The sequence below is a fragment of the Cryptotermes secundus genome, unplaced genomic scaffold, assembly GCF_002891405.2.
Source record: "Cryptotermes secundus unplaced genomic scaffold, Csec_1.0 scaffold1232, whole genome shotgun sequence".
Lineage (NCBI taxonomy): Eukaryota > Metazoa > Arthropoda > Insecta > Blattodea > Kalotermitidae > Cryptotermes > Cryptotermes secundus.
This window is the reverse complement of record NW_019719383.1, coordinates 24951-48315: the sequence shown is the minus strand read 5'-3', so window position 1 is coordinate 48315 and position 23365 is coordinate 24951. Positions and strand designations below refer to the sequence as shown.

At 42.6% G+C, this 23365-nt stretch overlaps 1 protein-coding gene across 1 annotated transcript in view; it reads left to right on the top strand.

Moving 5' to 3' along the window:
- Window positions 1-720: 720 nt before the first annotated feature.
- Window positions 721-23365, top strand: part of LOC111866609 — a gene marked incomplete at its 3' end in the record, with an annotated part of 37873 nt that continues 15228 nt past the window's right edge. Inside the window, exons 1-2 of the mRNA XM_023855733.1 lie at window positions 721-1301; window positions 15626-15771. Coding sequence (XP_023711501.1) covers window positions 1238-1301; window positions 15626-15771 — 210 coding nt within the window. The remainder of the gene's footprint in view (window positions 1302-15625; window positions 15772-23365) is intronic.

The window sequence follows — 23365 nt, the reverse complement described above, 5'->3', positions numbered from 1 at the left end:
TGATACTAACATTTCTGCAGTATTTTTTCGCTCCAGGATAGAATGGGAATATCAGTAAGCATAAAAAGGAAATGAAGGCAAATGGTCGAAAGGGAAGAATGCCCTAATAATTACTGCCCACACTACTGTAGCGCTCCGCCAACGAAAGGGACTGAAGGCGAACGAGCCGTTCTTACGCCTTCATTTACGCCGTACACATTAACTAAATTCGGACTTTCGCACGGTGTATAGCGACCTATAGATGACTGCGAAGACTATAACAGATCGCCTAACTTAAAGTGTTATGTAATTAATAATATACTGCAAATCTGAATAACAGCACCACACGTTATGATCAAGTGGGCCGGAGACAGTCGTGAGAGAGGGTTGCCGTGGGTTAGCCTAGTGCCTTACGAAAGTGATGTAATAGTATCGTAAAATCTCTGGCTGTCCCCCTGCTGAGTTCTGTGTAATTGTCACGATCTCGGCTTATATCGGTGTTCTGTAAGCATATTTAGATAATTAATTTTTGAATTTGTTTTCCTAACATGGTGTTAATAGGCTAGGCCCTATAAGCTCTCTCGTATAATAAACCTCCCCCCTCTGACTTTTCGCGAGCTGTACTTACGTTTCCGACAGTACGAGCGCAAGCGCTGCTTTTGCATCTGCTCGATGGAAACGGCACGAAGACTCTAGGATCGCGACCGTCGTGACTGAGAAGCAGTTGTCGAGGGGCTTTCGTGAACGTCGGCTGGCAATGGTGGGCGTCAGTGTTTAGGGTTGCGACAGTACCCAGGTGGTCTTGTAACTGTCATAGTGTTCCCGTGTCATGTCATCACCTGCAGTCGACTTCGGAACTTTCAGCTTCTAATTAGTAATATTCATTGTCTTAACGAAGCATTCCTTTCGTGAAACACTACAGGTTAATTATAAAAACGCCTTAATAAATATTGTCTTCAGTTCCACGAAGATTATAACGGACATTTTCAGAGAACACCAAAATTTAATGAGCCGTAATTATGACGATGTATGTCACTGAAGATGAATTATATCAGCAATATTATCGTACTAAATCAATTCGCACGGTAAACAATTTCGGTTATAATATGCTGACATCTGAAACATGATCAGTGTCTGGTGTCTCTTACCGTAAGCGGGGAAAGACGCAGCGGCATGCACGTCGTTTTCTCCAACGGCGGAGATAGAAGGCCCCATTTTCAACGGTAGTGTGATTTGAAGGCGTTTTCCGACAACCATCATGATGTTGATGTCATTCCTGGAAAAACATTTCCACAAGCAACGGACAAGTCCTACCAAGAAAGGTAAAATTTCTTTGAAAACCGTACCTATATCCGTAACCTCAGAGATGGTAATAATACTGCCCATGTTAACGAGAAATAAAGAGTAAAGTAACTTGTTGACCTGAATGACACAATTTCATTTGTATGTAGTTCATAGCTCGCAAGGCTGTGCCACAGCTCAGACATTTAGTCGCCGGCTTCTCACCGCAGTGGTCCAGGTTTTATCGCACGTACCTTGTGTGGGATTTGTGATGCATAAATTGCAAACACTTCTTTACCCTAACATTTATCATTCCATGTACGTTCCATGTGCATCTGTCATCCGAGACTGGTGCAGTAGGCTCACAGGCAGGTCCAAGGAGGTCGTGCCACCCGCGCCTGCAACTAAAGACTAAACAAGAGCTTGCCATGTTCTCATGTGCTACTTACGTATGTCGACTTGATCCGACACATCAGTGCAATATGAGAAATTTCCGTCTGCTTAGCATTTATTTATGAGCACCTTATTTCGTTGAAGAGAAAAATGTAGATGGGACTCGACGGTAAAGATAATGACCCCGTTAGTTTAGTCCATGGGTACGAACGTCTTGGAGAAACAATTGTTGCTATTGGGAGCGGTGTGTTTCTTCAGACGGTGACGCTACACTTACACGTATTAGTAAGTAGACCGCCACAAGAATACAGAAAATTGAACAGGTAAGGTAAGTGAAATAAGTGTCGTGTTTATTTGGCTAGAGATTATGATTCAGTTTTCCATTAAAAGAAAACATCTATGTATTCACGTTATATGTTAGATATTTCTGGGTGTTATCGTTAGAAAGAATATAAAACGCTATAAACATTGACCGCCTATATCACAGTCCGGCCGTCTATGGCCGAAACATGTTGTGTTAAGTGTTAAATGGTGAATATTTTAAGGATTGTTGCATTACTGACAGACTGAATACATAGACGTTTAATTAAAGATTTGCAACAGGATGCTGAAATACAGAATTACGCTGTAAAAAGGTGAAGGTATCCGTGTAACAGGCCTTAGAGGTCCATAGGGTTGTGAGACATCGAGACTCCCACATTTTCTGGTCATTCAGCTCAGATGGCGGTGAGATTGTCAGCCTTACGCGCCGGCCGCCCTTTACCCCCCAGGAAGAATCGTGGTAGTCATTTCTGTTAGAGGCTGAGTCGACCCCAGGGCCATAAAACACTGTGCATTTCGCTTTATGTTTCTGAACGTTGCAGTTATTTCCTTTATTGCTTCGCATTTGGAAGGCTTTTGGTTTCATTCTAGATGCGGACATTTGCTGTCATGAATGAAGTTTTTAATTATTTTCTTAGTCTCACTATATGAGTGCTGGATTAGATATTTGATGCAAGATCACGACAACTTCCTGTTATATCGTTTCCATTTCTTCATTCAAAAGCATTCTGATCTCCGACCGTGTACCTCCCCCATGCTTTTCATGAAGATAGAAATAAGAATGAGGAACCGCAGTGGGAAACACGGCGTGGACTGCATCTTGGCCAAGTCAGTGCACTCCACATGTTGCATTCTGACTTGGATCTGTTCTCTTGCCAACATTTAGTGACGTAATTTAAACAATCATTATTAGCAGCTGTAAAAAGTTAATGCTAATGAATGTCAAGTGACGTGTTCATTGTAAATCTCCTTGCAGTTGCTAGTGTTGAAGAGGTTTGTGCGAAAGGAACTTGCAGGATGCGGTACTGGTTCTCTTCATTCTGTCCATTTGCATTCTGCATGGCGATGTTTTCTGCAGCTGCCTGATTGCAGTGAAGTCACGATTGATGTAAACCTGATAAATATGGGACAGTGATGTTGGAGCTACTGCACTACATGATAGTGAGCATCAGTCCTGAAGATCATGTTGTTTAAGGTGATCAATGTCAAGCACCGTAATTATGAGTTCGAAGCACACGCAGATTGCTCGCGTTTTATGCAGGCCCTCTATGACGGCATTACCCCCTATCGAAGCCGTCCTACCGCTTTGAGGATCTTAAAGCTTATACAGTAGAGCAGGCCTAGGCACGAATGGGTCTGCAGCGCCAACACTGCTATACCCTCCTTTTTTTTCGTGGTTATTTTCTTCGTTAATATCTTGGTGTGTTGCAGAACTCGTCTATTTAATTTCCGTAACTTGTATGTTCGTAGTTATCGTAAGTGGCCCATCCAGTGATCATTTCCCGCACAGTCTACAAGGGTTGGATAAAAAATAGTGGCAACACTGCTGTAACATGAAAAATGTGCGTCAGATGGCACTAGCGCCTTCTGTAGCTGACAGCAGAAGTTCAGTTGAAGTAGTGCAGTGAGTGGCTCTGGTTGTGTTTCACTAAGTTGCATTGAGCATCGTCTTGAAGTGCAGGAGCCCAGGTCAAGCACCCTAACAACATATTTACGAAACAAGAACAGCGCTCCTGGATAAAAATTGAAGTTGCACGAGGTCACAGTGCACAAAACTGTTATCAGGGACTGCGAGAAGCATGTGGTGATGCTGCTTTGCCATATCGCACAGTGGCACGATGGGTGAAATTGCTGTGAAGGGAGGGATGCCATTCAGGACGACCCCATGTTGACAACCACACAGTTCAGCTTCTTGCTTCTTTGCTGGATGTCGATCGTCGATGGGCTGCGCGGGAGTTAGCTGCTGAGATAGGCGTATGTCACAAAACCGTGCTCCACATTCTGCACGATATTCTTGAATACCGCCAAATTGCAGTGCTTTGGGTACCCCATACAATGTCCGAGGTGCAACAATGGCAATGTGATGCAATTCCACCGGGCTTGTTGGACCGGTACCAGAGGGAAGGTGACGACTGCCTTGAAAGGATCGTCACTCTGGACGAAACTTGTGCTCGCTCATACGAACCGCACTTGAAGGAAAATCAAATGAGTGGAAGCATCCTGGCTTTCCTCGTCCAAAGAAAGTGTAGAGTAATGTGAAGGCTATGTTCATTGTGTCATATGACACTGATGGAGTGATACTGCACCACACTGTACCTCAACGACAGACAGTAAACGCTGTCTACTACTGAAATTTCCTGGTTAATCATATTCGTCCAGCACTCAGGAGAAATCGACGACACTTTTTGGCAACGAACCCCATCATCCTTCATGACAATGCAAGGGCTCATACTGCTGACGCTATCAGGGATCTCCTTCGCCACTGGGGATGGGAGATACTGCAACATCCGCCATACTCACGCGATATGAGTCCGTGCGATTATGATCTCTTTGCCAAAATGAAAGAACCACTGTGAGGGACACGTTACAACACAAGAGAGGAGATTATTCGTGCTGTAGGGCGGTCACTGCTGGACATCAACAGAAGTGGGCGCGCTGATGGTGTACGACGCCTTCCACAAATTTCGCAGAAGGTGGTACACATGGGGGGCGATTATATTGAAGGAATGTAAGTGTCTTTACCTCAGATAATAAAGTAATATCAGAACTATAGAGATGTTGCCACTACTTTTTATCTGACCTTTATATATGGAAATCGTACATTTCTGCATCTTAAACAGTTCATTTCCTTACACATCTTGTTGTCCGTTCTTCGCTCGTGGTCACTAAAATTAATACATAGGCCTGTTGGGGAGTAATGTCCGTCCACATATTTCGATTCCGAAATCGTTGAACTGATTTCACTTAGATTTAGTTGTAGTTATCGGTCGAATTAAGTTTTAGTTCGTGCAGATTCAGTATATTCTGTACTTTACACGAAACCAATTCTGTGATGGACAGAGTGGCATTGGGGCATGTTTTCCTTGACCACTTCAGCTTCCTCTGCAAATGCTCATTTCACCGTCTGCTCCACTTCCTTACCTCATCAGACGCTATGCAGTGTGGATACTGACAGCGTCGTTAAATGACAGACTTAAATTAAAAAAAAAAAATTATACATTTTCTAAAATATACGTCCATTGTATAAAATAGAGTAGCTCTTACATTATGTAACATATAAAGTTACTTTATATCTCCAGTTTTCATTCGAATCATTTTACGATGCGTTGTGTAATTAACGGAATGCAGGTGAAAACAATTGACGACTTTGTTGTGCTGTTTATATGCTACCAAATTCTGCAGTGGTAGATTTGTATCTGCGACAAATGGACATCAGTTAATTTTATATGAGACGTTTTAGACCTTCTGCTTTATATTGAGAGAGAAGTAATAGGAGAAATGGGCAGGGCATATAGCACCATTTGAGGAGAAGAGGAATAGGTATAGGATATTTGTGGGAAAGCCAGAAGGAAAGAGACTGCTAAGAAGACCAAGACGTAAGTGGGTGGACAATATTAAAATGCATCATAGAGATATAGGATGGGGTGGTATGGACTGGATCGCTGTGGCTCAGGATAGGGAGACCAGAAGACGTTGACATGAATTGAATATTCACATCAGCGTTAATGACTTGGCTTATGAATAAACTACCCAACGAGTGCACCGTATTTAGTTGCGGTCGGTAGGTTTATGATAGCAGGATGTTATTAATATGACAGCAAACACAGCAACAACGTTAACTTCATAGTATTTGGTGATTTTATGACGATCCATATTCATTTTTCCGAGTTTTTTTCTGGGTTCTCACGCCGCTGGGAGTGAAAACGATTTCCAATGTTTGGAGGAACGTACTTCCCCAAAGTTGAGGGTGAAAATATAATCTACCCTGAAGATGGAAACAGCTTGTTCCTCCGGAACGATGAAATATTTTGCTTGTTCTTGAAGAGAGGATTATGTCATTCGCATCTGTGCCTGTAATTTACCGATATTCCACTCGTTACAGAAAGACTTGTTATATTCTTCTTCTTCTACTACTACTACTGCTACTGCTACTGCTACTGCTGCCACTACTGCTACTACTACTACTATAGCAAGGAATGGCCACAAGTTCCGTTCCGAGGCTAATAAAATTGTCCCTTAGGTCACGTCTTCCCACAGGACGGTAAACGTTCAGGGTAATTTTTGTACCGGTTTCTTCCCGTTACTTTGTTAATGTCTGTTTCATATACTATATTTTCAGTCTACAAACGTTCTAATGCATCCTCACTTAATTTCTCCCCTCAGTATAACTCCTAACACCGACCCCCAAAACAGAATTTGAGATGTTTCTATCCGTTTCTTGCCCTAGCATCTTATCGTCTGTGTTTGACTCCGTACATAAGGGCAGGCCTCTGAAAGCACATTATGTACCCTGAATTGTATTTCTGGTTTTATATCTTTCAAAGATGTCTTTTAATAACTCTATTTAATTTATTATATTTTCGAATATTCTCTTGCAGATCCATCTTCATTTTATATGTTGACATACTATACCCCAGATATCCGAAGGAATTGACCTTTTATATAATTTCTTCATTGATAACAATTCGAACTTCTCCTCATACGTGTCCCCTCAATTGTCATACCATATGCTTGTAATGTTTTTCCCAGTTTACTACCCTTTGTTGTAAATTATTTTTATTCGCCAGAAATATATGGTCGTCTGCAAATAATATTGATAATAAATGGATTATTTCCCAGTTTTATTATCTGATTGCACCATTTTCTATCTCTGTAGTACTTTTTATATGCAGAGGGTAATCAGTATATCAGTATTGTGGAGAGCCCACGTACTTGGCGTAACCACTTGTTGATTACTAAAGGTCATTCCTTACCGATCATACAGGGATTTGAAGGTATGAATGTATGTATGTATGTATGTATGTATGTATGTATGAGGGGTGGGCCTTCTCGGCCCTTGCACCGCGACCTACAGTGGTCTATTGTGCTTTTGATTATCCCCTCAGCAATCCCGTGCTTCGAATGAAGCGCAGGATTTTGTACGTGGGGGCGTCGAAATAGTCACTTGGTTCCATAAAATATTGACCAAAGTGACGTAGTCTTAAATAAGCTAAGGCCTCACAATCACACGGGATATGTGCGGCAGTTTGAAGTACATTATAGCTGTTTACTGTTAGAGCGGTCCGTAATTTAGCTTAACTAACCTTATCGTATGTTTTCATTTTTTTTAGTCTAAAAACAGTAAGTGTACTAGTAAGTTATATTCTTTTGTGTTCTCTATTGTTTGTTTTGTGATAAATATTCCGGCACATTATATCCCACCGACAGTTTTTTTACAGTTTTTTTAACATTTCTCTGTGTTATTTTCATTGAATTTCTTGAACCACATCAATCATTGATGTGTTACTTCACTTCTCAGGTTCCGAAACACTTCCTGCCGCACCGCCATTCCTAGCTTTCTCTTTCTGTTTTCCCTGTTTTCTGTATTCAGTACGGTCTTGTACCATTCTGTCACTGGTACACTTTACTTAGTTTCCTTTGCGCTTCCTGTTGCCTCTTGAAGTTTTCAATTTTATATTTTCAGTCTTTTTGATTCCCTCTGCTATAGCCCTAAATACTCTTTGTCTTAACTACCGCCCTCTTTGAATGATGCCAGTCAGCTTCTGTGTGCCGTGTTCTTCCTGTCAAATATTATGAGCTGAAATAGCATATGGAGAACAGAAGGGGGGGCACTCGGTAGCGTAGTTCGTTGAGGCAATATGCTACAGGCCGGAAGGTCGTGAGTTCGATTCCCGATGAAGTCATTGGATTTTGTTCAATTTACCTAATCCTTCCAGCCGCACTATGGTCCTGGGGTCGACTGAGGCTCTAACAGAAATGAGTACCGGGGGTAAAGGGCGGCCGGTGCGTAAGTCTGACAATCTTACCGCCATCTGTGAGCCGATTGTCTAGAAAATGTGGGATGCTCGACGTCTCACAAGCCTATGGGCCTTCTCGGCCTGTTGTAGGGATAGCTTTACCTTTTACAACAGAAAGGGCAGATATGAATTTCGAAATTAAATACAAAACTTTACCTAAGGCAAGTTAAAGGCTGCATTATACTACACGATATAAGTAAGGAGTATATTAGAAAACAACTGAAAATACAGTCTCTACAACATAAAATGGATGAATGCAGACAAAACTGGATGACCGGTCTGGACAGAATGACCGATTAAAGAATATCGAAGTCGGGTTATAGTTCGGATTATTGGATATATTAACCACTTAGTTACACACACACTCTCTTAATTACACTTAAATTACGGCGCTATCGCTGATTTACAAAATTTGAAGTTCACCATTGCATACGCACTCGGATTCTCAGTCTCTGCTAGTCGACTCCTAGCAACGGATCTCAACATAGAAACTAGCACTCAAATCACTACAAGTATTACACCTAAAATCTTCCAGTATCACTGCACCGTCGCACACACGAAGTCTTTTAAATAACACTTGACATCCTCACAGGGCGACCTCCTGTATTCCTGGTTCCATTCGCCTGCTTCCGCCACTCTAGTGCCCATCTGTGGATCGGTCTCGCCATGTAGCCTCGAACCGGACAGCGCGGAAAACGCAGCTCGTCCTCATTGTTGCATGGAAGGAGTGTTTACCGACCGTTGCATAGCAACGCTCTCGGTGTGGTATATGTGACGTCACTTGTGGAAACGTATATGTCACGTGACCGCTAGTCACCACAGCAGTATGACGTCATCGCGCATGCGCGGGAGTATCGTTTATCGGCTGGTGCTTAGAAGCGGGTTGCATAACGTCGTTACACTGTTTGTAATTTAGCAACCGGCTGTTCATCAAGAGTCTGTCTTCGTGGTAACTCGTTCCACATCCCGTTGCCCAACAACGGGTTGACATGTCACACTGCTCCCTCCTTAAGGCTGTTCGTCCCGAATAGCCTAACAGTGCATCACCGTTCCTTTTCTTCCGAGGGCTGTGCTTACAACTTTTTTTTCTATGGCTCGGTGTTTGTTTCCTTTCCGTTGTCCGTTTTACTATCGCTACATCCGCTCCCTTCTTAAGGGCAGGTCGTCCCAAGCGGTTCTCTGCTATGGTGCCAGGAGATCCAGATATATCACCGTCATACATAGTTTATATTTTCTCTCTTTCTTTGGTGGGGGCCTTAACTCCTAGAGTGGTCGGTGCTTCCATTTATCCGGCTACTCTTACGCTAATGTTGTTTCTTTCTTCGCTTCTCAGGGGGCCGACCCCTCCACAAGGTGGTCAATTTTTCGTGACCTGACAGACGATCCGGCTGCTCGCTTCCCGAACTGCAGTACGAAAGCCTTCCTGACGAAGTCTTCTCCTCTTTAGATCTTATGATGCAGCTGCCGTCTTATACTTGGGTCCTTTATTTGCTTACTGCCCCGTAGCTGCTGTTTCAGTCCTCGGTCCCGTATGCCATTGTTGCATTTCGGGCCCTTCCAACGTATCCTGACGAATGTCACTCCTTTCGGACTTCATGGTGCGACATCGTTCTTGTTCTGCTCATTACGCCTGTCTCCTGCACAGCGGGTAACCTTCCTTCCGGCTGCGGTCCACAATTTCTTTGGGTCCAAGATTTCCTGAAGATGTTCCTCTTGCGCCATGCCACTGTTGCACGGCGGGACACCTGCCTGCAGGCGGCAGCCAATTTCCTCCGAGATCCACAATCTCCTCGGGTCAGTTCCTACAGTTCTTCACGTCGCCCTGCAGCTAACTTTTGGCCCCGTGCCTCTTCTTCCGTCCCTACGGCATCTTCCTTGGGGACTTCTTGGTGTTCCACTTCGGATTCCATTTTCTCTGAGGCTGGGTCCTTGCACTCCAGACATGCCATCCTCTTCTCCTCGTAGGCTTTTCTTTCAGCCTTTCACATCTCCATCATTTCATTAAAGGTTTTCATGTTGGCGTCATTTTCGGTCAGTATGGCTTTCAGGAATTCCGTGTCTCACATTTTATTCAAGTGACAGTGTAAAATACTCATTGCACTTCAATAATTATAATAATTCAATAATTCGTCCTAAATTCTAGCGTGTTTAAGTTCGTAACCACTTTCTGACACCAGTTGTAGCATGTTTGGCTACTGAAGACGTCGTTCGTATTAGTAATTGATGTTATTAGCCACTTTGTTACACACGCTCTCTTAATCACACTCAGTTACACGCAGTACAGCTCTATCGCTGAATTACATCTTTCCTGTTCACCGTTGCGCACGCACTAGGATTCTGTCGTCCACTTGTCGTCTCCTAATAACGGATCTTCACGCGGAAACTGTCACTGCCTACACGTGACAGTATGCGATGCAAAAGGTTGTTAACATAATTCATTTTAAGTTTTTGACTTTGAGACCAACGATAGGTTTGTGGAAATTACACAACCTTCTTCATAGTACTTGCCCTGTCTGAAGTTATAAATGTTGTAGCGGTGCTTAAGATTGGGGTTATTCCTAACCACCTCTCTGGGTTTCGATGGTAGTTGAAATTATGCACAAGACCAATCTCAGCGTGTCTGTACATGTGAATTATTTAGGAAGATAGGCGTCATTGGGTTTTCACAGTACTTGCTATTGAAAGCTTTAGTAACTACAGGGAGTTCTTTACTTCTGTTGAACGGTTCACGGCTCCGCGCTTCACGGTGGCCGGTGAACTGGCGGCTGCGAGGCGCATACGAATTTTGCCAGTGAATCAATATGTCTGTCGGCCGATAGCCTTCGGAATGAAGTAGTTACAGTTCGCAAATCACAAGGAGTGTTGAAAATGCTGTCCCTCTACACGCAGACATTTGAAACTTCTGCAGGAATATTTGCAATTTCCGCACGAACATTTTCTTTTAGTTCTTCTGTGCGATAGTTACTGCTGTAAACTTTGTCCTTCAAACAACCCAGTAGAAGAATCACAATGAGTAAGATCAGGTGAACGTGCTGGTCAGATATCACTGCTGATAATTCTGCTCCCGAAGACATCAGACAAAGCCCTGCATAGACATACGTGCAGGGTTGGCAGTAGCTGAGCCTCGGTCAAACCAGCCATACAGTTCTTTTTCCTGTGGTCTAGTGGTCGGAGTTCCTTGCTACAGATCCAGAGGTCCTGGGTTCGATTCCCAGCGCTACCAGATTTTCTAAGAATTAGTAGGTCTGGAACGGGGTCCACTCAGCCTCGTGAAGATAATTGAGGATCTATTTTAAGGAAATAGCGGCTCCGGTCTAGAAAACCGAGATTAACGGCTGTGGGGATCCTTTGCGCTGACCACGCGATACCCTCTATCCGCTAAAGTTTGCACTAACTTCGCCGAAAAGCGACGGTCGCTCGGTAGGTATAGTTCGCTTGCGGACTACAGGCCACGGAGTTTGTTTTGTTATCGTTAACTTTGGAAAGAATTTCCCGAGAATGGCCTCTACATACCTTTCGCAATTATTTGATCCGTTACAACAAGAGGTCCAACACTCCTTGCATTTACAGCACACCAGACACCAACTATCACTGGATGCAGCAGGACTCTGTGTGTGGGTTAGATGTGGATTCTGTGAATTCCAGTATCGATAATTTTGCGTATTTTTGTATTCCTGCAAGTGAAACCAGAATAGAATGTCGATTGCTTATCGATCTCACTTTCAACGACAGACTGTAGAAACAAACCACAAAAATGAATTCTGGTAGCTGGATCGCGGATTGCTGTTGTTTTATAGGGTCTAAGCTTCAGAAATTGTGTTGCACTTCATACACTAGACATTGACACCCTAGTCTTTCAAGCTAGACTTTTCAGTGATTTTCTAGGTTTTTTCATGTTCAGCTGTCAACGCAAGAAATGTTTTTATTGATTGATTTAAAATCAACACTACATGTTTCGTTCCTCAGAGGGTCACCTTCAGGTGTTCTTCAGACAACACAATTAATTTTACTTGTAACGCATGACCTTAACAAGTACTAACATTGCACTCGCGTTGTATTAAATATATTCCTGGTTTACATACGTAATGTATGAAGTAAAATAGATACCCAATGATGTACATCTAGATTCTATGTGTACTTGTTATTATTTAATTGCATTTCAGTATAAGTTCATTGAGATTAAAATAAAAGTTTCCATTAAGAATTAAAAATTAACTTAAAATAAGTTTGTCGTTACGAGCAGTAGACAGCTGTATGTTTCATGTTGCAATAGACTGCTCTCATACATGAGGTCTTCATATTAGTTTTTGTGTAATTTCTTATATCATTTGCAGAAACGATTCATTCTCTGGTGTTACTATGCCCTGCGCTTGTATTTAGTTAAGACTATGTTACTATATTCGATCCACCACTAAACGTGCTATTACTAGGGGCGTTCAAAAATGATTGACACTCAATGTTTTTTCTTCACAGTAACCATTTATTGGAACAAAATACGTACAGATTATATTAGGGGTATTCCCCGCCAGTGTCTCTGCACCTTTGCCCTCGTTCCGGCAGTTTCCGTACTTGCACAGCGGACCATTCCCGGCGCCACTGCTGGACAACTGCCTGAAGCTCGTTGTTGGAGGTGAACGTCTTTCATTGCATCGATTAGAGCGTAGTCGCTAGGGGCAAGATCGGGCGAGTATGGCAGATGAGGCAGCACGGTGTACCCTAGAGCACCCAGGGTGGCAGTGGTCTGCTGACTGCCATGTGGCCGCACATTGTCGTGTTGGAGAAGAACGCCGCGCCCCCATTTTCCGTGGCCGCGTTATCGCAGTGAATTGCAGTACCGATCACTGTCGATGATTGTATTGGGGACAGCCAATCCAACAGAAGGATCCCCTGCTGAACCCAGAACACAGTCGCCATTTGCTTCCGGACGAATAGTCCTGGTCGTGACTTCATTGGAGGAGGGCTCCCAGCGTGCTTCCACTCCAGGGACTGGCGTTTCTTTTCTGGAGTCTCGTGCCAGAACCATGACTCGTTGACGGTGACTAGACACTCAAAGAACTCTGCCAGATCCGCGCTATACAGCTGCAGCAACTGTTGACATGTCTCCACACGCTTCTGACTCTGCACAATTGTGAGAGAATGGGGCACCCATTGAGCACAGACCTTTTTCATCTTCAAGTCCCGATGGATGATGGTGTGCAGTGTTCCGTGTGACAAACCTGTTGCGTTCTCTAGTTCATCATAAGTGATGCGCCTGTTCTCCGGTATCAAGCCGGACACGCGCTGGGTACTGTCTGGTGTGCATGCTGTTGCTGGACGCCCACTGCTTTTGCCTTTTTCCGCACAGTCCTTGCCCTTTTTGAACTCTGCTATCCAGCGAAACACGGTTCTGCGGCTTGGTGCTGCATCCCCACATACGGCTGCTAACCCTGTGTGAATGTGTGAAGCAACCACTCCTCCCCTCCAGAGAAACCACACAGTCCACTGCTGCCTGTGATTGTCTGCTTCCATGTTGTCTAAGCGTTGTCCACGACTGCACCTGCACACCGCAACGGATTGCGCAGCACTGTTCGACCTGTGCGCAGTAGCAACATCATCTCGTGGCCATAGGCGGCGCTGTAGTATGTCTTCCCATATACACCGGCTCGCATTTGACACTGCTACTTTTCCGGAGTTAAGGAGGGAGTGTCAATCGTTTTTGAACGACTTAAATAACATTTAAATCAATCAATGAAAATATTTGTTGTGTTGATGGCTGAACATCTAATATGTATTAATATCTTGTTAGTTGTAATTCACTCAACAGGATGCAAACAATATATATTTATAAAGATTTTCTAGGTGAACGTTCAAGTTTGGCTCTTATGTCATCTAACTTTTCAGTAAGAACTCGGTGCTTATGTTTTTATTTCTTGTCTAGAGTCCCATTTATCTAAATTTATTCACGAAATTGTGAATTGTTTGTCTGCTGGGAACTCTTTCATTACAAAATTTACGTCTGCACTTTCCAGCAGGTCCCTAACTCACACACGTGTCTTACAGAAATACACGTTGCTCTTAAGCAGGGGTCTCCAAACTTTTCGAACCTCGGGCCACATTAGGTAATTCAGCACTTTCAACGGGCCGGATAAAATGAGAAATTAATAACTCTAGGTATATGAGTTTTATTGAAAGCACAGAATTTCATAAACTAAATACAAAGTACGTGAGAATAAATTATCGTATATTGATGACAACAGACAATAGCAGCAAATGCTCATATTTTCATCAAATTATAATAAAACAATTAATGTGAATGATGGAACTCGTTTTGCATTCTTAAAATCTCATTAAATTGAGGTTCGAATTTTGAAACGCTAATCACAAGTAGCGAATTTAAATGTTCATCTGATAAATTTGCCCTGTATTTCGACTTGATGTACTTCATCTGGGAAAGCGTTTGTCCACACAGATATGTTGTCCCCAAAATGGAGATAAATTTACAAGCAATTTTCTTTAAATTTAGAAATTGCTCAGAGTTCAGAAATGTATAAAATTCGATCAAATTTCCTTCCTTGTATTTGTCTTTAATATGATAATTTTCTTGAAGTTCAATAATTTCCATTTGAATTTGACTTGGGACATCTGCAGCATCACAGTCAAACGGATTTTGAAACAATCTGATTTCCTGAGCACTGGCATCCATATCAGCAAATCGCTTCCGAAACTGTTTTTTCTAATCTGAAATGACTAAATTTGCACACAAGGAAGGAAATTCTGCTTCATCCTTTTTATGCAACTCTGCACAGTATAGCATATGAACAAAATTACAATTTTTCACTTGGCTTTCCAGAAGTATAAGCTTTGCTGTGAATGCCTTGATAAGTGTAAATAAATCACAGACTAGGTTATTTTCACCCTGCAACTTTAAATTCAAATGGTTCATATGGTTCACCAGATCAGGAAAAAAAAATGCTAATTTCTAAAGCCACTCGGTATATGATAAAAGTGGTTCGTGATGGTTTTTCTCGGTAAGAAATATATCAATTTAATTTCTGAGCTGAGAGAAGCGCGAAAGAACCTTTCCACAGCTAAGCCATCGAACTGCAGTATAATATGTCAGGTCAGTAATCTCGGATTCACATTTACCACTACTCATTGGAAAATTAGTTCAATTGGCGCATTTCTGCACAATTCTTTCGCGGGCCGCATAAAATCACATCGCGGGCCAGATGTGGCCCGCGGGTCGTAGTTTGGATACCCTTGCTACAAAGTATACCGTACCATGACCTACCACATGGCCCACTAATTGTACTGAGAACAAAGGGCTAATGTAGCTGGTAACTGCCGCCCAGTGCCGACAAATCGTAAACAAATTGCCACGAATGGACCGCACTGCTCGCTGTGAAACATAATACTGTCAAGCGGTCCACAAAGTTAATAAGCTTCCTGACTGATTCATTGGCAACATTCTTATGCGCCTCGCAGCCGGCGGTACGCCGGTCGTCAAGTAGTGCACAGCCGTGAAAGGATTTCTCTCTATGTACCAAATGAATGTAAGATTTCATAAGCACATTTTACATTGTGATTTGTAGCGGTTTTCTGACCTCAGAGTTGCATTATATCATCTTGGTGGTCATACTGCTCTGTATTTGCAGGTGGAAATCGTGAAGGGTCAGTCAGGACTGAGCCTGAATGCGGGGATGTAGTCCGATCTGAAGGCGTAAGTCGTCGCTGTAGCGAGATGGAGCCACCGACCGAAACCCAAGATGATTATGAGATAGCGTTAAGCCAGAAGTCACAAGTAAGCTAATGTCAATTCTTTCTGGTTGGTATGCATGTGACTGTTAAATGGTGTTAAGTTACTAAAGAGGACTTTGTTCTTCGAACCGCAAATAAGGAGTGTAACTGGGCTTAGCTTAGTTGTCGGAAATCTTGAAACAGACATATGTGTATGTGTATGTTATTGTTGGTGCCCTCGGCCCATTAGTTGGGATACATGAAATGCCTCCATAGCGTTTAGTCCTTGTAGATAAATCAGTTGTCGAGTAGGTACTCGATTTTGTAGTCTTTTATGGAACCCCAAAATTCAGTACCATAGAATTCACTAGAATTTACCCTTAGGCAGATGAGTCTAGTCCTCATGCTCTGTTTCACTAAGATCTACTTTAATATCATCCTCCCATATGTTTCTGTATCTCCCATAGATATAATATCTTCCCTACAAGTTTTCCAACTAATATTTAGCATGTGTGATGTAATTATTTGCACTAAACTTAAATGAGTCGACGACGCAATATTGAGATCCATTAAACGATTTAATGGTCATCTGACCTTGGGTGTTATGCATAAGTTTATTGAGACACCAAGTCATGTCTCTCTGCTTGATTACAGTAAGAGGATTGTGGAAGATACGTATTCATACACCGGAAGTAGTTGGAACATGAAATCCAATAGAGTAGCGAGACAACATATTGAATCTGTTCTTTATGATAATTATATATAGATTGTAATAAGAGTGGGCTCGCCTCCATAAATATTGTACAGCCGTAATCATTACTTAATTTTTGCATATATGACGAAACAAACTTCTTGGCGTACAGTCGTTCAGTAAAAATGATAATATATATTAAAACAAGACCTGAAAATTTCGTGCCAGGGTGAATCGTATAGAACCGGCCCGATGAATTTGCTAATAATTCCGCAGGTGATGCATATAACCGCTCACAATTACGACATAATAATCCGTGGGCCGTGCTGAGTCGAATGGTGTGCGCATGATCCGGCAAGTGGCAGCCCTTATGCTGCAAGGTCAAGGACAATGCCAAAACGTGTCTGCAGTGCGCAGGCGACAGTCATGGAGTACACTGAAGAAAGCAGTCTTCTGGGAATTGGCACCGTGTATATGTGGTGTTAACCGACGTTTCGGAGGAACGTATCGCCCCCATCTTCAGGGTTGAAGAAGTATAGGTAAATCTGCAAGCGACAACACCGTGAGACACGGTCAAGCAGACTGTCCGTGTCTCACGGTGTTGTCGCTTGCAGATTTACCTATACTTCTTCAACCCTGAAGATGGGGGCGATACGTTCCTCCGAAACGTCGGTTAACACCACATATACACGGTGCCAAATCCCAGAAGACTGCTTTCTTCATAGTCACCGCCGTGAAAGCCTCAAATCTTACATGGAGTACACTGTTGAACAGCGAGTGTTTCTCGTGCGCACGTACTGGGTGACAGGCTCGATTGCAAACACACAATTGGAATTCAGGAGGAAGTTTGGAGTTCGCAAGAAGCCAGCGAAATCGACTGTACAGTCCTTGGCTCAGAAATTGGAGAGGACAGGGACACTTTTAAGTGAACGTGTTAAAACCGCCCAAAAGTGCCATAAGAAACGATTGCAATTTTGCGGGACAGGTTACTGCAGTCTCCCAAGAAATCATTACGTCTAATCCAGGAAACCGGGTATTCTTATTCAACGTGTCAACGGGCTGCAAAGAAAGCGAATCTTCATCCCTACAAGATCACCAGTGTTCAGGAATTGGGTGATGTTGATAAAGATAAACGGGTACGGTACTGTTTATGGTTTCGGGAATTCGTGCACGATAACCCCAGAATTTTAGATATCACTTGGTTTATTGATGTGGCATGGTTCCACCTATCAGGATATGTAAACGCACAAATTTCCAGGATCTGGGCGTCTGAAAATCCACATGAGATTGCTGAATCACCACCGCACCCACAAAAAGTGGGTGTGTGCTGCGCCATTTCTGGTTTACGAATCAGTGGACCGATCTTCTTCGACACGACCGTGGACAGCACCTTATACTGCCGTATTCTTTACGATTTCATGCAGCAGCTGGATGATGTGGAACTTACACAGGGTTATTTTCAGCAGGATTCAGCGGCGTGCCACATGCCCAACATGTCCATGGAACTGATTGAGAGCTTTATCTCCGATCGAACCGTCTCTAAAAAGATGTGGCCCCCAAAATCCCCCGACCTTACCAGCCCGGATTTTTTCTCTGGGGTTTACCGAAGGACAGGGTGTATGCAAACAAACCGCGTACGTTACAGGATTTAAAGGACAACATTTCGGCTGAAATCAGGAACATCACTGAAGAAACACTGCAGCGAGTCACGGCGAATATGCAAACACGGGTGGAGGCATGCCTACTTGAAAACGGCCGACACTTTCAACACCTGCTCTGATCACAGCACACAATCCAAGATAAGATATGTGTAAATTACTTTAATATCTGTATGATATATTTTATATTACAGCTCATTTCGTCGGGCCAGTTCTATATGGATCACCCTGTAGAACGAAAATAAGAGGAAGGGAAGGGCTGAGGATGATACTGTGGCGAATTTGAAATAGAAAGAAAAGTAGAGGGAGAACACATGACCAGAGGGGAAATAATGTGGGAGAAGTAGGTGGAATAGTGAGGACGTAGTGATGAATTATAAGATATGGAGTTTGCAACGAATATGAGTATAAAGTCACCAGTCTTCGTATAACTTAATGTGAAGTAACCTATGTGTTAGTGTTCCAGTGCTCCTGTAATTAGTATTGTAACATAAATATGTGAATCTAGATATACGCGCAATTAATATGAATGTCCTAACATAAGTATACGAATCATTGCATGATCACTCATACCTTGGAGCAGGTTGACAAGGTATGTGAAAAAATCATTACTTTCTTTCAAATCCCTTTTCGTGTTTGAAACCCATCTGCCCACGCAACCGGAAGAAGGACGAAGCGTTCCTGTTGTTCTTTCTTCGCCCATGAACTGAACGGATAAAGGAGGTCGTGTGTCTGCCCGTCCTTGTGCCCACCTGTATGACAACATGAGAACTTTAGGACGAATTCTGAATGAATTTTACATTATAAGTCTGCGAAATGTTACACGATTTATGACCATCTTGTTTTTCATGAAGCTCTACATCGTCAAATATACGTCCATAAGGGAACAAATGTGGTTTAACGCAACATTACGTCTGACTAAACAAGCGGTTTGTAGAATCAGAACTAACCAAGGACTGATGGAATTGTATAAAACCTATGATAATGAAACGGACATTAAAATGAAGAAAATTGGTACGGTTTGATGGTGTTGCCAGAATGGATCAAACATGGCTGGCTAAGAACAGGTTTCAGAGTGAAACAGAGGGTAGAAGAAAAGTGTAGAGGAAGAAGAAAATGATAACGGGAGGTGAAAAGAGATGGAGGCAGAAGGTAGATACTAGAGAAGAATTAGAGGACCGCAGAGCGAAGGAATAAGTATAACATTATGCTGTTCAAATGAAAGTTGTTTTGAGATAAGAGCTGAACGCATTTTGACGAAGTTGCATGCTATAGGTCCTTACAGAACGTTGCAAGAAGGCGCGTCAAAATTCTTCGTACTTCGGTACGGTCTCACCTTTCTGGGTCTGTTTGTTATGCTTGTTTTATACAGGGTGTTTCACGACTTTAGGGCATAACTGCAGGAGGTGATTTCCTAGGTCTTTGTGATCAAAGAAGTTCATATGAACGTGTGTCCGATTTTGGACTGTTACGGAGTTATGACCGTTTTAAACTCGGAATAGAAGGTAACGATTAAGGAATAAGAGAAGTAAGCGTGACACTGCCAATCAGAGACAGTAAGCAGATACGGAAGCACTAAGACTGTTTTAGTCACATCATTCCGTAGGGACAAATCCCTTATCGATATGGTATGGAAAGTCTGTGTCTTTGTCTCGCAACTTCGTTAATTAATTTTTTTTTACTACGCTTAACGTCGATTTCTCAAAGGGGATGATGACAAAAGGATGCATTTCGAAGAATGTGGAAGGAGCAGTCAGGTCTTTTTTAAGATACTATCCGATCATTTGTCTTGAGAATCTGACGAAAGCCAAGACATTGTTTAGTTAGGGCAGTGGGCTTCTGGTTAGAGCATTGCAGACATCGCTCTCTCAAGTGCTGAACACTGCATTGCGACGTTCGATAACTCCATGGAGCAGAATCGTTCTATAAGCTAATAATCTCTCAGCATTTCAAATTTTCCACATTGCATGGAACCCGAAAGTTAATCACTGTTCCGAAGAGCCTGTCACCGACCCTTACCACAAGCCGCATGGTGCCCTTCCACATTCTATTCCTATTTCTTTAGGACCTGTTAGAATATTATATTCCAGTTATGTCCAGGTCTCCCAAGTGGCCCCTTGTGACAGGTCTTCCAACCAAAATTCTCTATGCGTCTCTCATCTGTCCCATATGCGCTGTATTCTCCATCTGTCTCATCGCTTTTTACTTTGTCATCCTATTAATCTTAGATGAGATTTGATATTAGCAGATCATTTTATGCTGATCACAGTGGCCTCGCGGTCTAAGGCAGGAACTGTGTTCGCCCGCTCGAACACTGGGGTCATGGGTTCGAGTCCCACTCGAGGCATGGATGTCACTGTGCTTTTATTCTGTGTTTATGTTGTTTTGTGCCTTGCGATGGGCTGATCCCCCGTCCAAGTAGTCCTACCGACTGTGTGTAGGATTAATATACAAAAAAGCGGCAAAGGCCCAACAAAGAGCTGCAAAGCCACAGGTAAATAGATACTTTTGTGGTGCTGCTCATTTATAAGGCCTGTGGTGTACCGATGTCTTCTTTTTCATGAAAATTGTAAGAATTGCTAGTGCTACACGTTTGTTAGCTTACTTTCCTTATTCTGAAAAAAATAAAAGTAGGCTTATGAAATCACCTTTCAATCTGTGTTTGTGTGTGTATATGTATGCCCCCTATTATATTTTGAATGCCAGAACCAATCTTTATGAACCTTGGTATGTATGCCATGGCACGTAACCCATGTGAAAGGCGTAATTCATAAATACCCATCAGTAATACCAACTTTACAGCCTGTCACATTCCTGAGGCTAAACCGTAGTATTGCTTTAACCAACTCAACGCTATATTCCACAAGTCCCTTCGATCAGTATTACCAACATTACAACCTCTCACATTGTTGCCGTAATAACCGTGATGTTACTTAAATGCCTGAACCGATCATCATGACACTTGAGCCCACTTCAGCGGAGCGCTTCATAAATCCCTACCATCAGTAATACCAACATTGAAGTCTTTCAAATTGTTGAGGCAAAACCTTAATGTTGCTTGAACGCCTATACTAATCTTCATTAAACTTGATATGTATATTATAACCCCCAGAGCTGGTCTCGACGGTGCACAACATTACAGCAAATCAAGTTTCTGAGGCAAATTTCTTGAACACCTGTAACAATCTTCACGAAACTTAGTAAGAGTATCAGACCACATGAAGGCATCTCAGCGATCGTCATAATAAATCCCCTCATCAGTAATACCAACACTGCAGCCTTTCAGATTTCTGAGACATAACCTTAATATTGCTTGAACTCCTATAACAATCTTCATGAAACTTGGTATACATATATCATGCCCCCTAAGGCCACGGTAAAGGCGTAATGATAAATCCCTCTCATCAGTAATACCAACACTATAACCTCTCAAAATTTTGAGGTAATGCTCCTAATATTACTCCAGTGCCTCAACCGATCTTCATGAAACTTGGTATGTGTATCATGCCGCCTGAGCCCATATCAGCGGCGTGTATAATAAATCAATATCATTAGTAGTACCAGTACTGCAACTGTTCAAGTTGAGGTAATAACCATGATACTACCTGAATACCAGAACCCAGAACCAATCGTTCCTTCTGAGGCCATGTCTACGGTGTACCTCATAAACCACTCTAATCAGTAATACCAACACTGAAGCTTCCCAAATTACATATTAACCTTTTTTCTGCTCGCCGTATCGGATACTAAAGTTACAGTGAAAGGAAAGTAGGCGTTTAGTTCTTCCCAGAACTGCTTGTGGTATTTAAGATTCCAACGGCGGTGAATATGAAGGGGACAGTCTTCTGGATTGTAATTTTCCGCCTATTGCTGGTTTCCTACTTGTTGTACCCTTCCACCCTGAATGTGGAGGCGATATGTTCCTCTGAAACATCGGGGTCCCTGCCAGTTACACGGCATTGCAACACTGTAGTTCATACTCTTTCAGTTGGCTTTTGCTTGTGGCCTACTCATGTAAAATTCACTATAATCCTTTTAAATATTTTAACCTTCATTTTCTGTTAGAATCTTGGACAGTTCTTACAGCTCTCTGGAAAATGAATATCGGTTCTTTTCTTTCTAAAGAAAATGGATTTTAAAGTAAACACGGTTCATGCCGCAAGTCGCTCAATAACTTTCTAGGGGTTGGAGAGTAGGGAAACACAATGTAACGGTCATCATCATCATCACCATCATCATCGACCTCAGGATTTAAGTGGTACATCTTCCGAATCGCAATGCAAACTTACTGCACTCCTTGGGAGCCGTCCCCTTCGCGGCGGCTCGGGTTCGATCCCAGGTCACGTTATGTGAGATTTGTGGTACTGAGGCATGTTTCTTCCGAGTACTTCGTTTTCACCTGCGAGTATTCATTCCACCGACTGATCCACAATCATCATCATCAATCATTCGGGGCTGGTACAGTAGGCCAAAGAGTGGCAAGTGGATTCAGTCTCACCCCACCCAAAGAAATTAAACAAAATTAAAATTACTGCACTCCGACTTTGCACCTGCAAGAAGCATTACGATTACATATCTAAAGGAATAGGGCTAGGAAGAGCACTAGCTTCTGGTATATAACGCCGTGTAACCCGTTGAAAGTCAGTCGACGTTTCGGAGGAACTAATTGTCACCATGTTCAGGATAGAATAAGCTGAAGAAGATACCTGCATGAAAGCAGGTGGGAAACAGCACTCTGCTTTCCACCTGTTTTCATGCTGGTTTCTTGCTCTGCCTATTCTTCGACTCTGAAGATGAAGATGGTATGTTCCTCCGAAACGTCAGTTGACTTTCAACGACTACACGGGGTTATATTCCAAAAGACAGTAGTCTTCATAACCACCGGTGTGATAACCTCAAATCCTATTGAATAAGACTAGGGTTTGGAACTCATTATTTTGAAACGTTGTGCAACTATGCTATCGATTGTTTTGTTGTGAGACCGACTTAACAAAACTTTTTCTTTGTTTAAGAATAATAAAATTGCATTCAAAATGTTTCCCAGATTCTGTCGTTCTTGGATCCCTCTTTCCTTCCTTAGTACGTTCTCATTTTGTTTTATTCATGAGGTCTCGATAGTTCCTGTTTAGTCACCACGAAACACACTCGTACACAGAGAGTCCACTCAACTCCTACTTTCTGGTAATATTTAGTGCAGTTGTTAGGAACACGCGATGTTGCATACCCAGAAGAAGCCACGAGATGATCGCATTTATTAGACTGGAGAAGGACGCGAGTCATTACACGAGGAGGCTAGTGAAGATTGCACA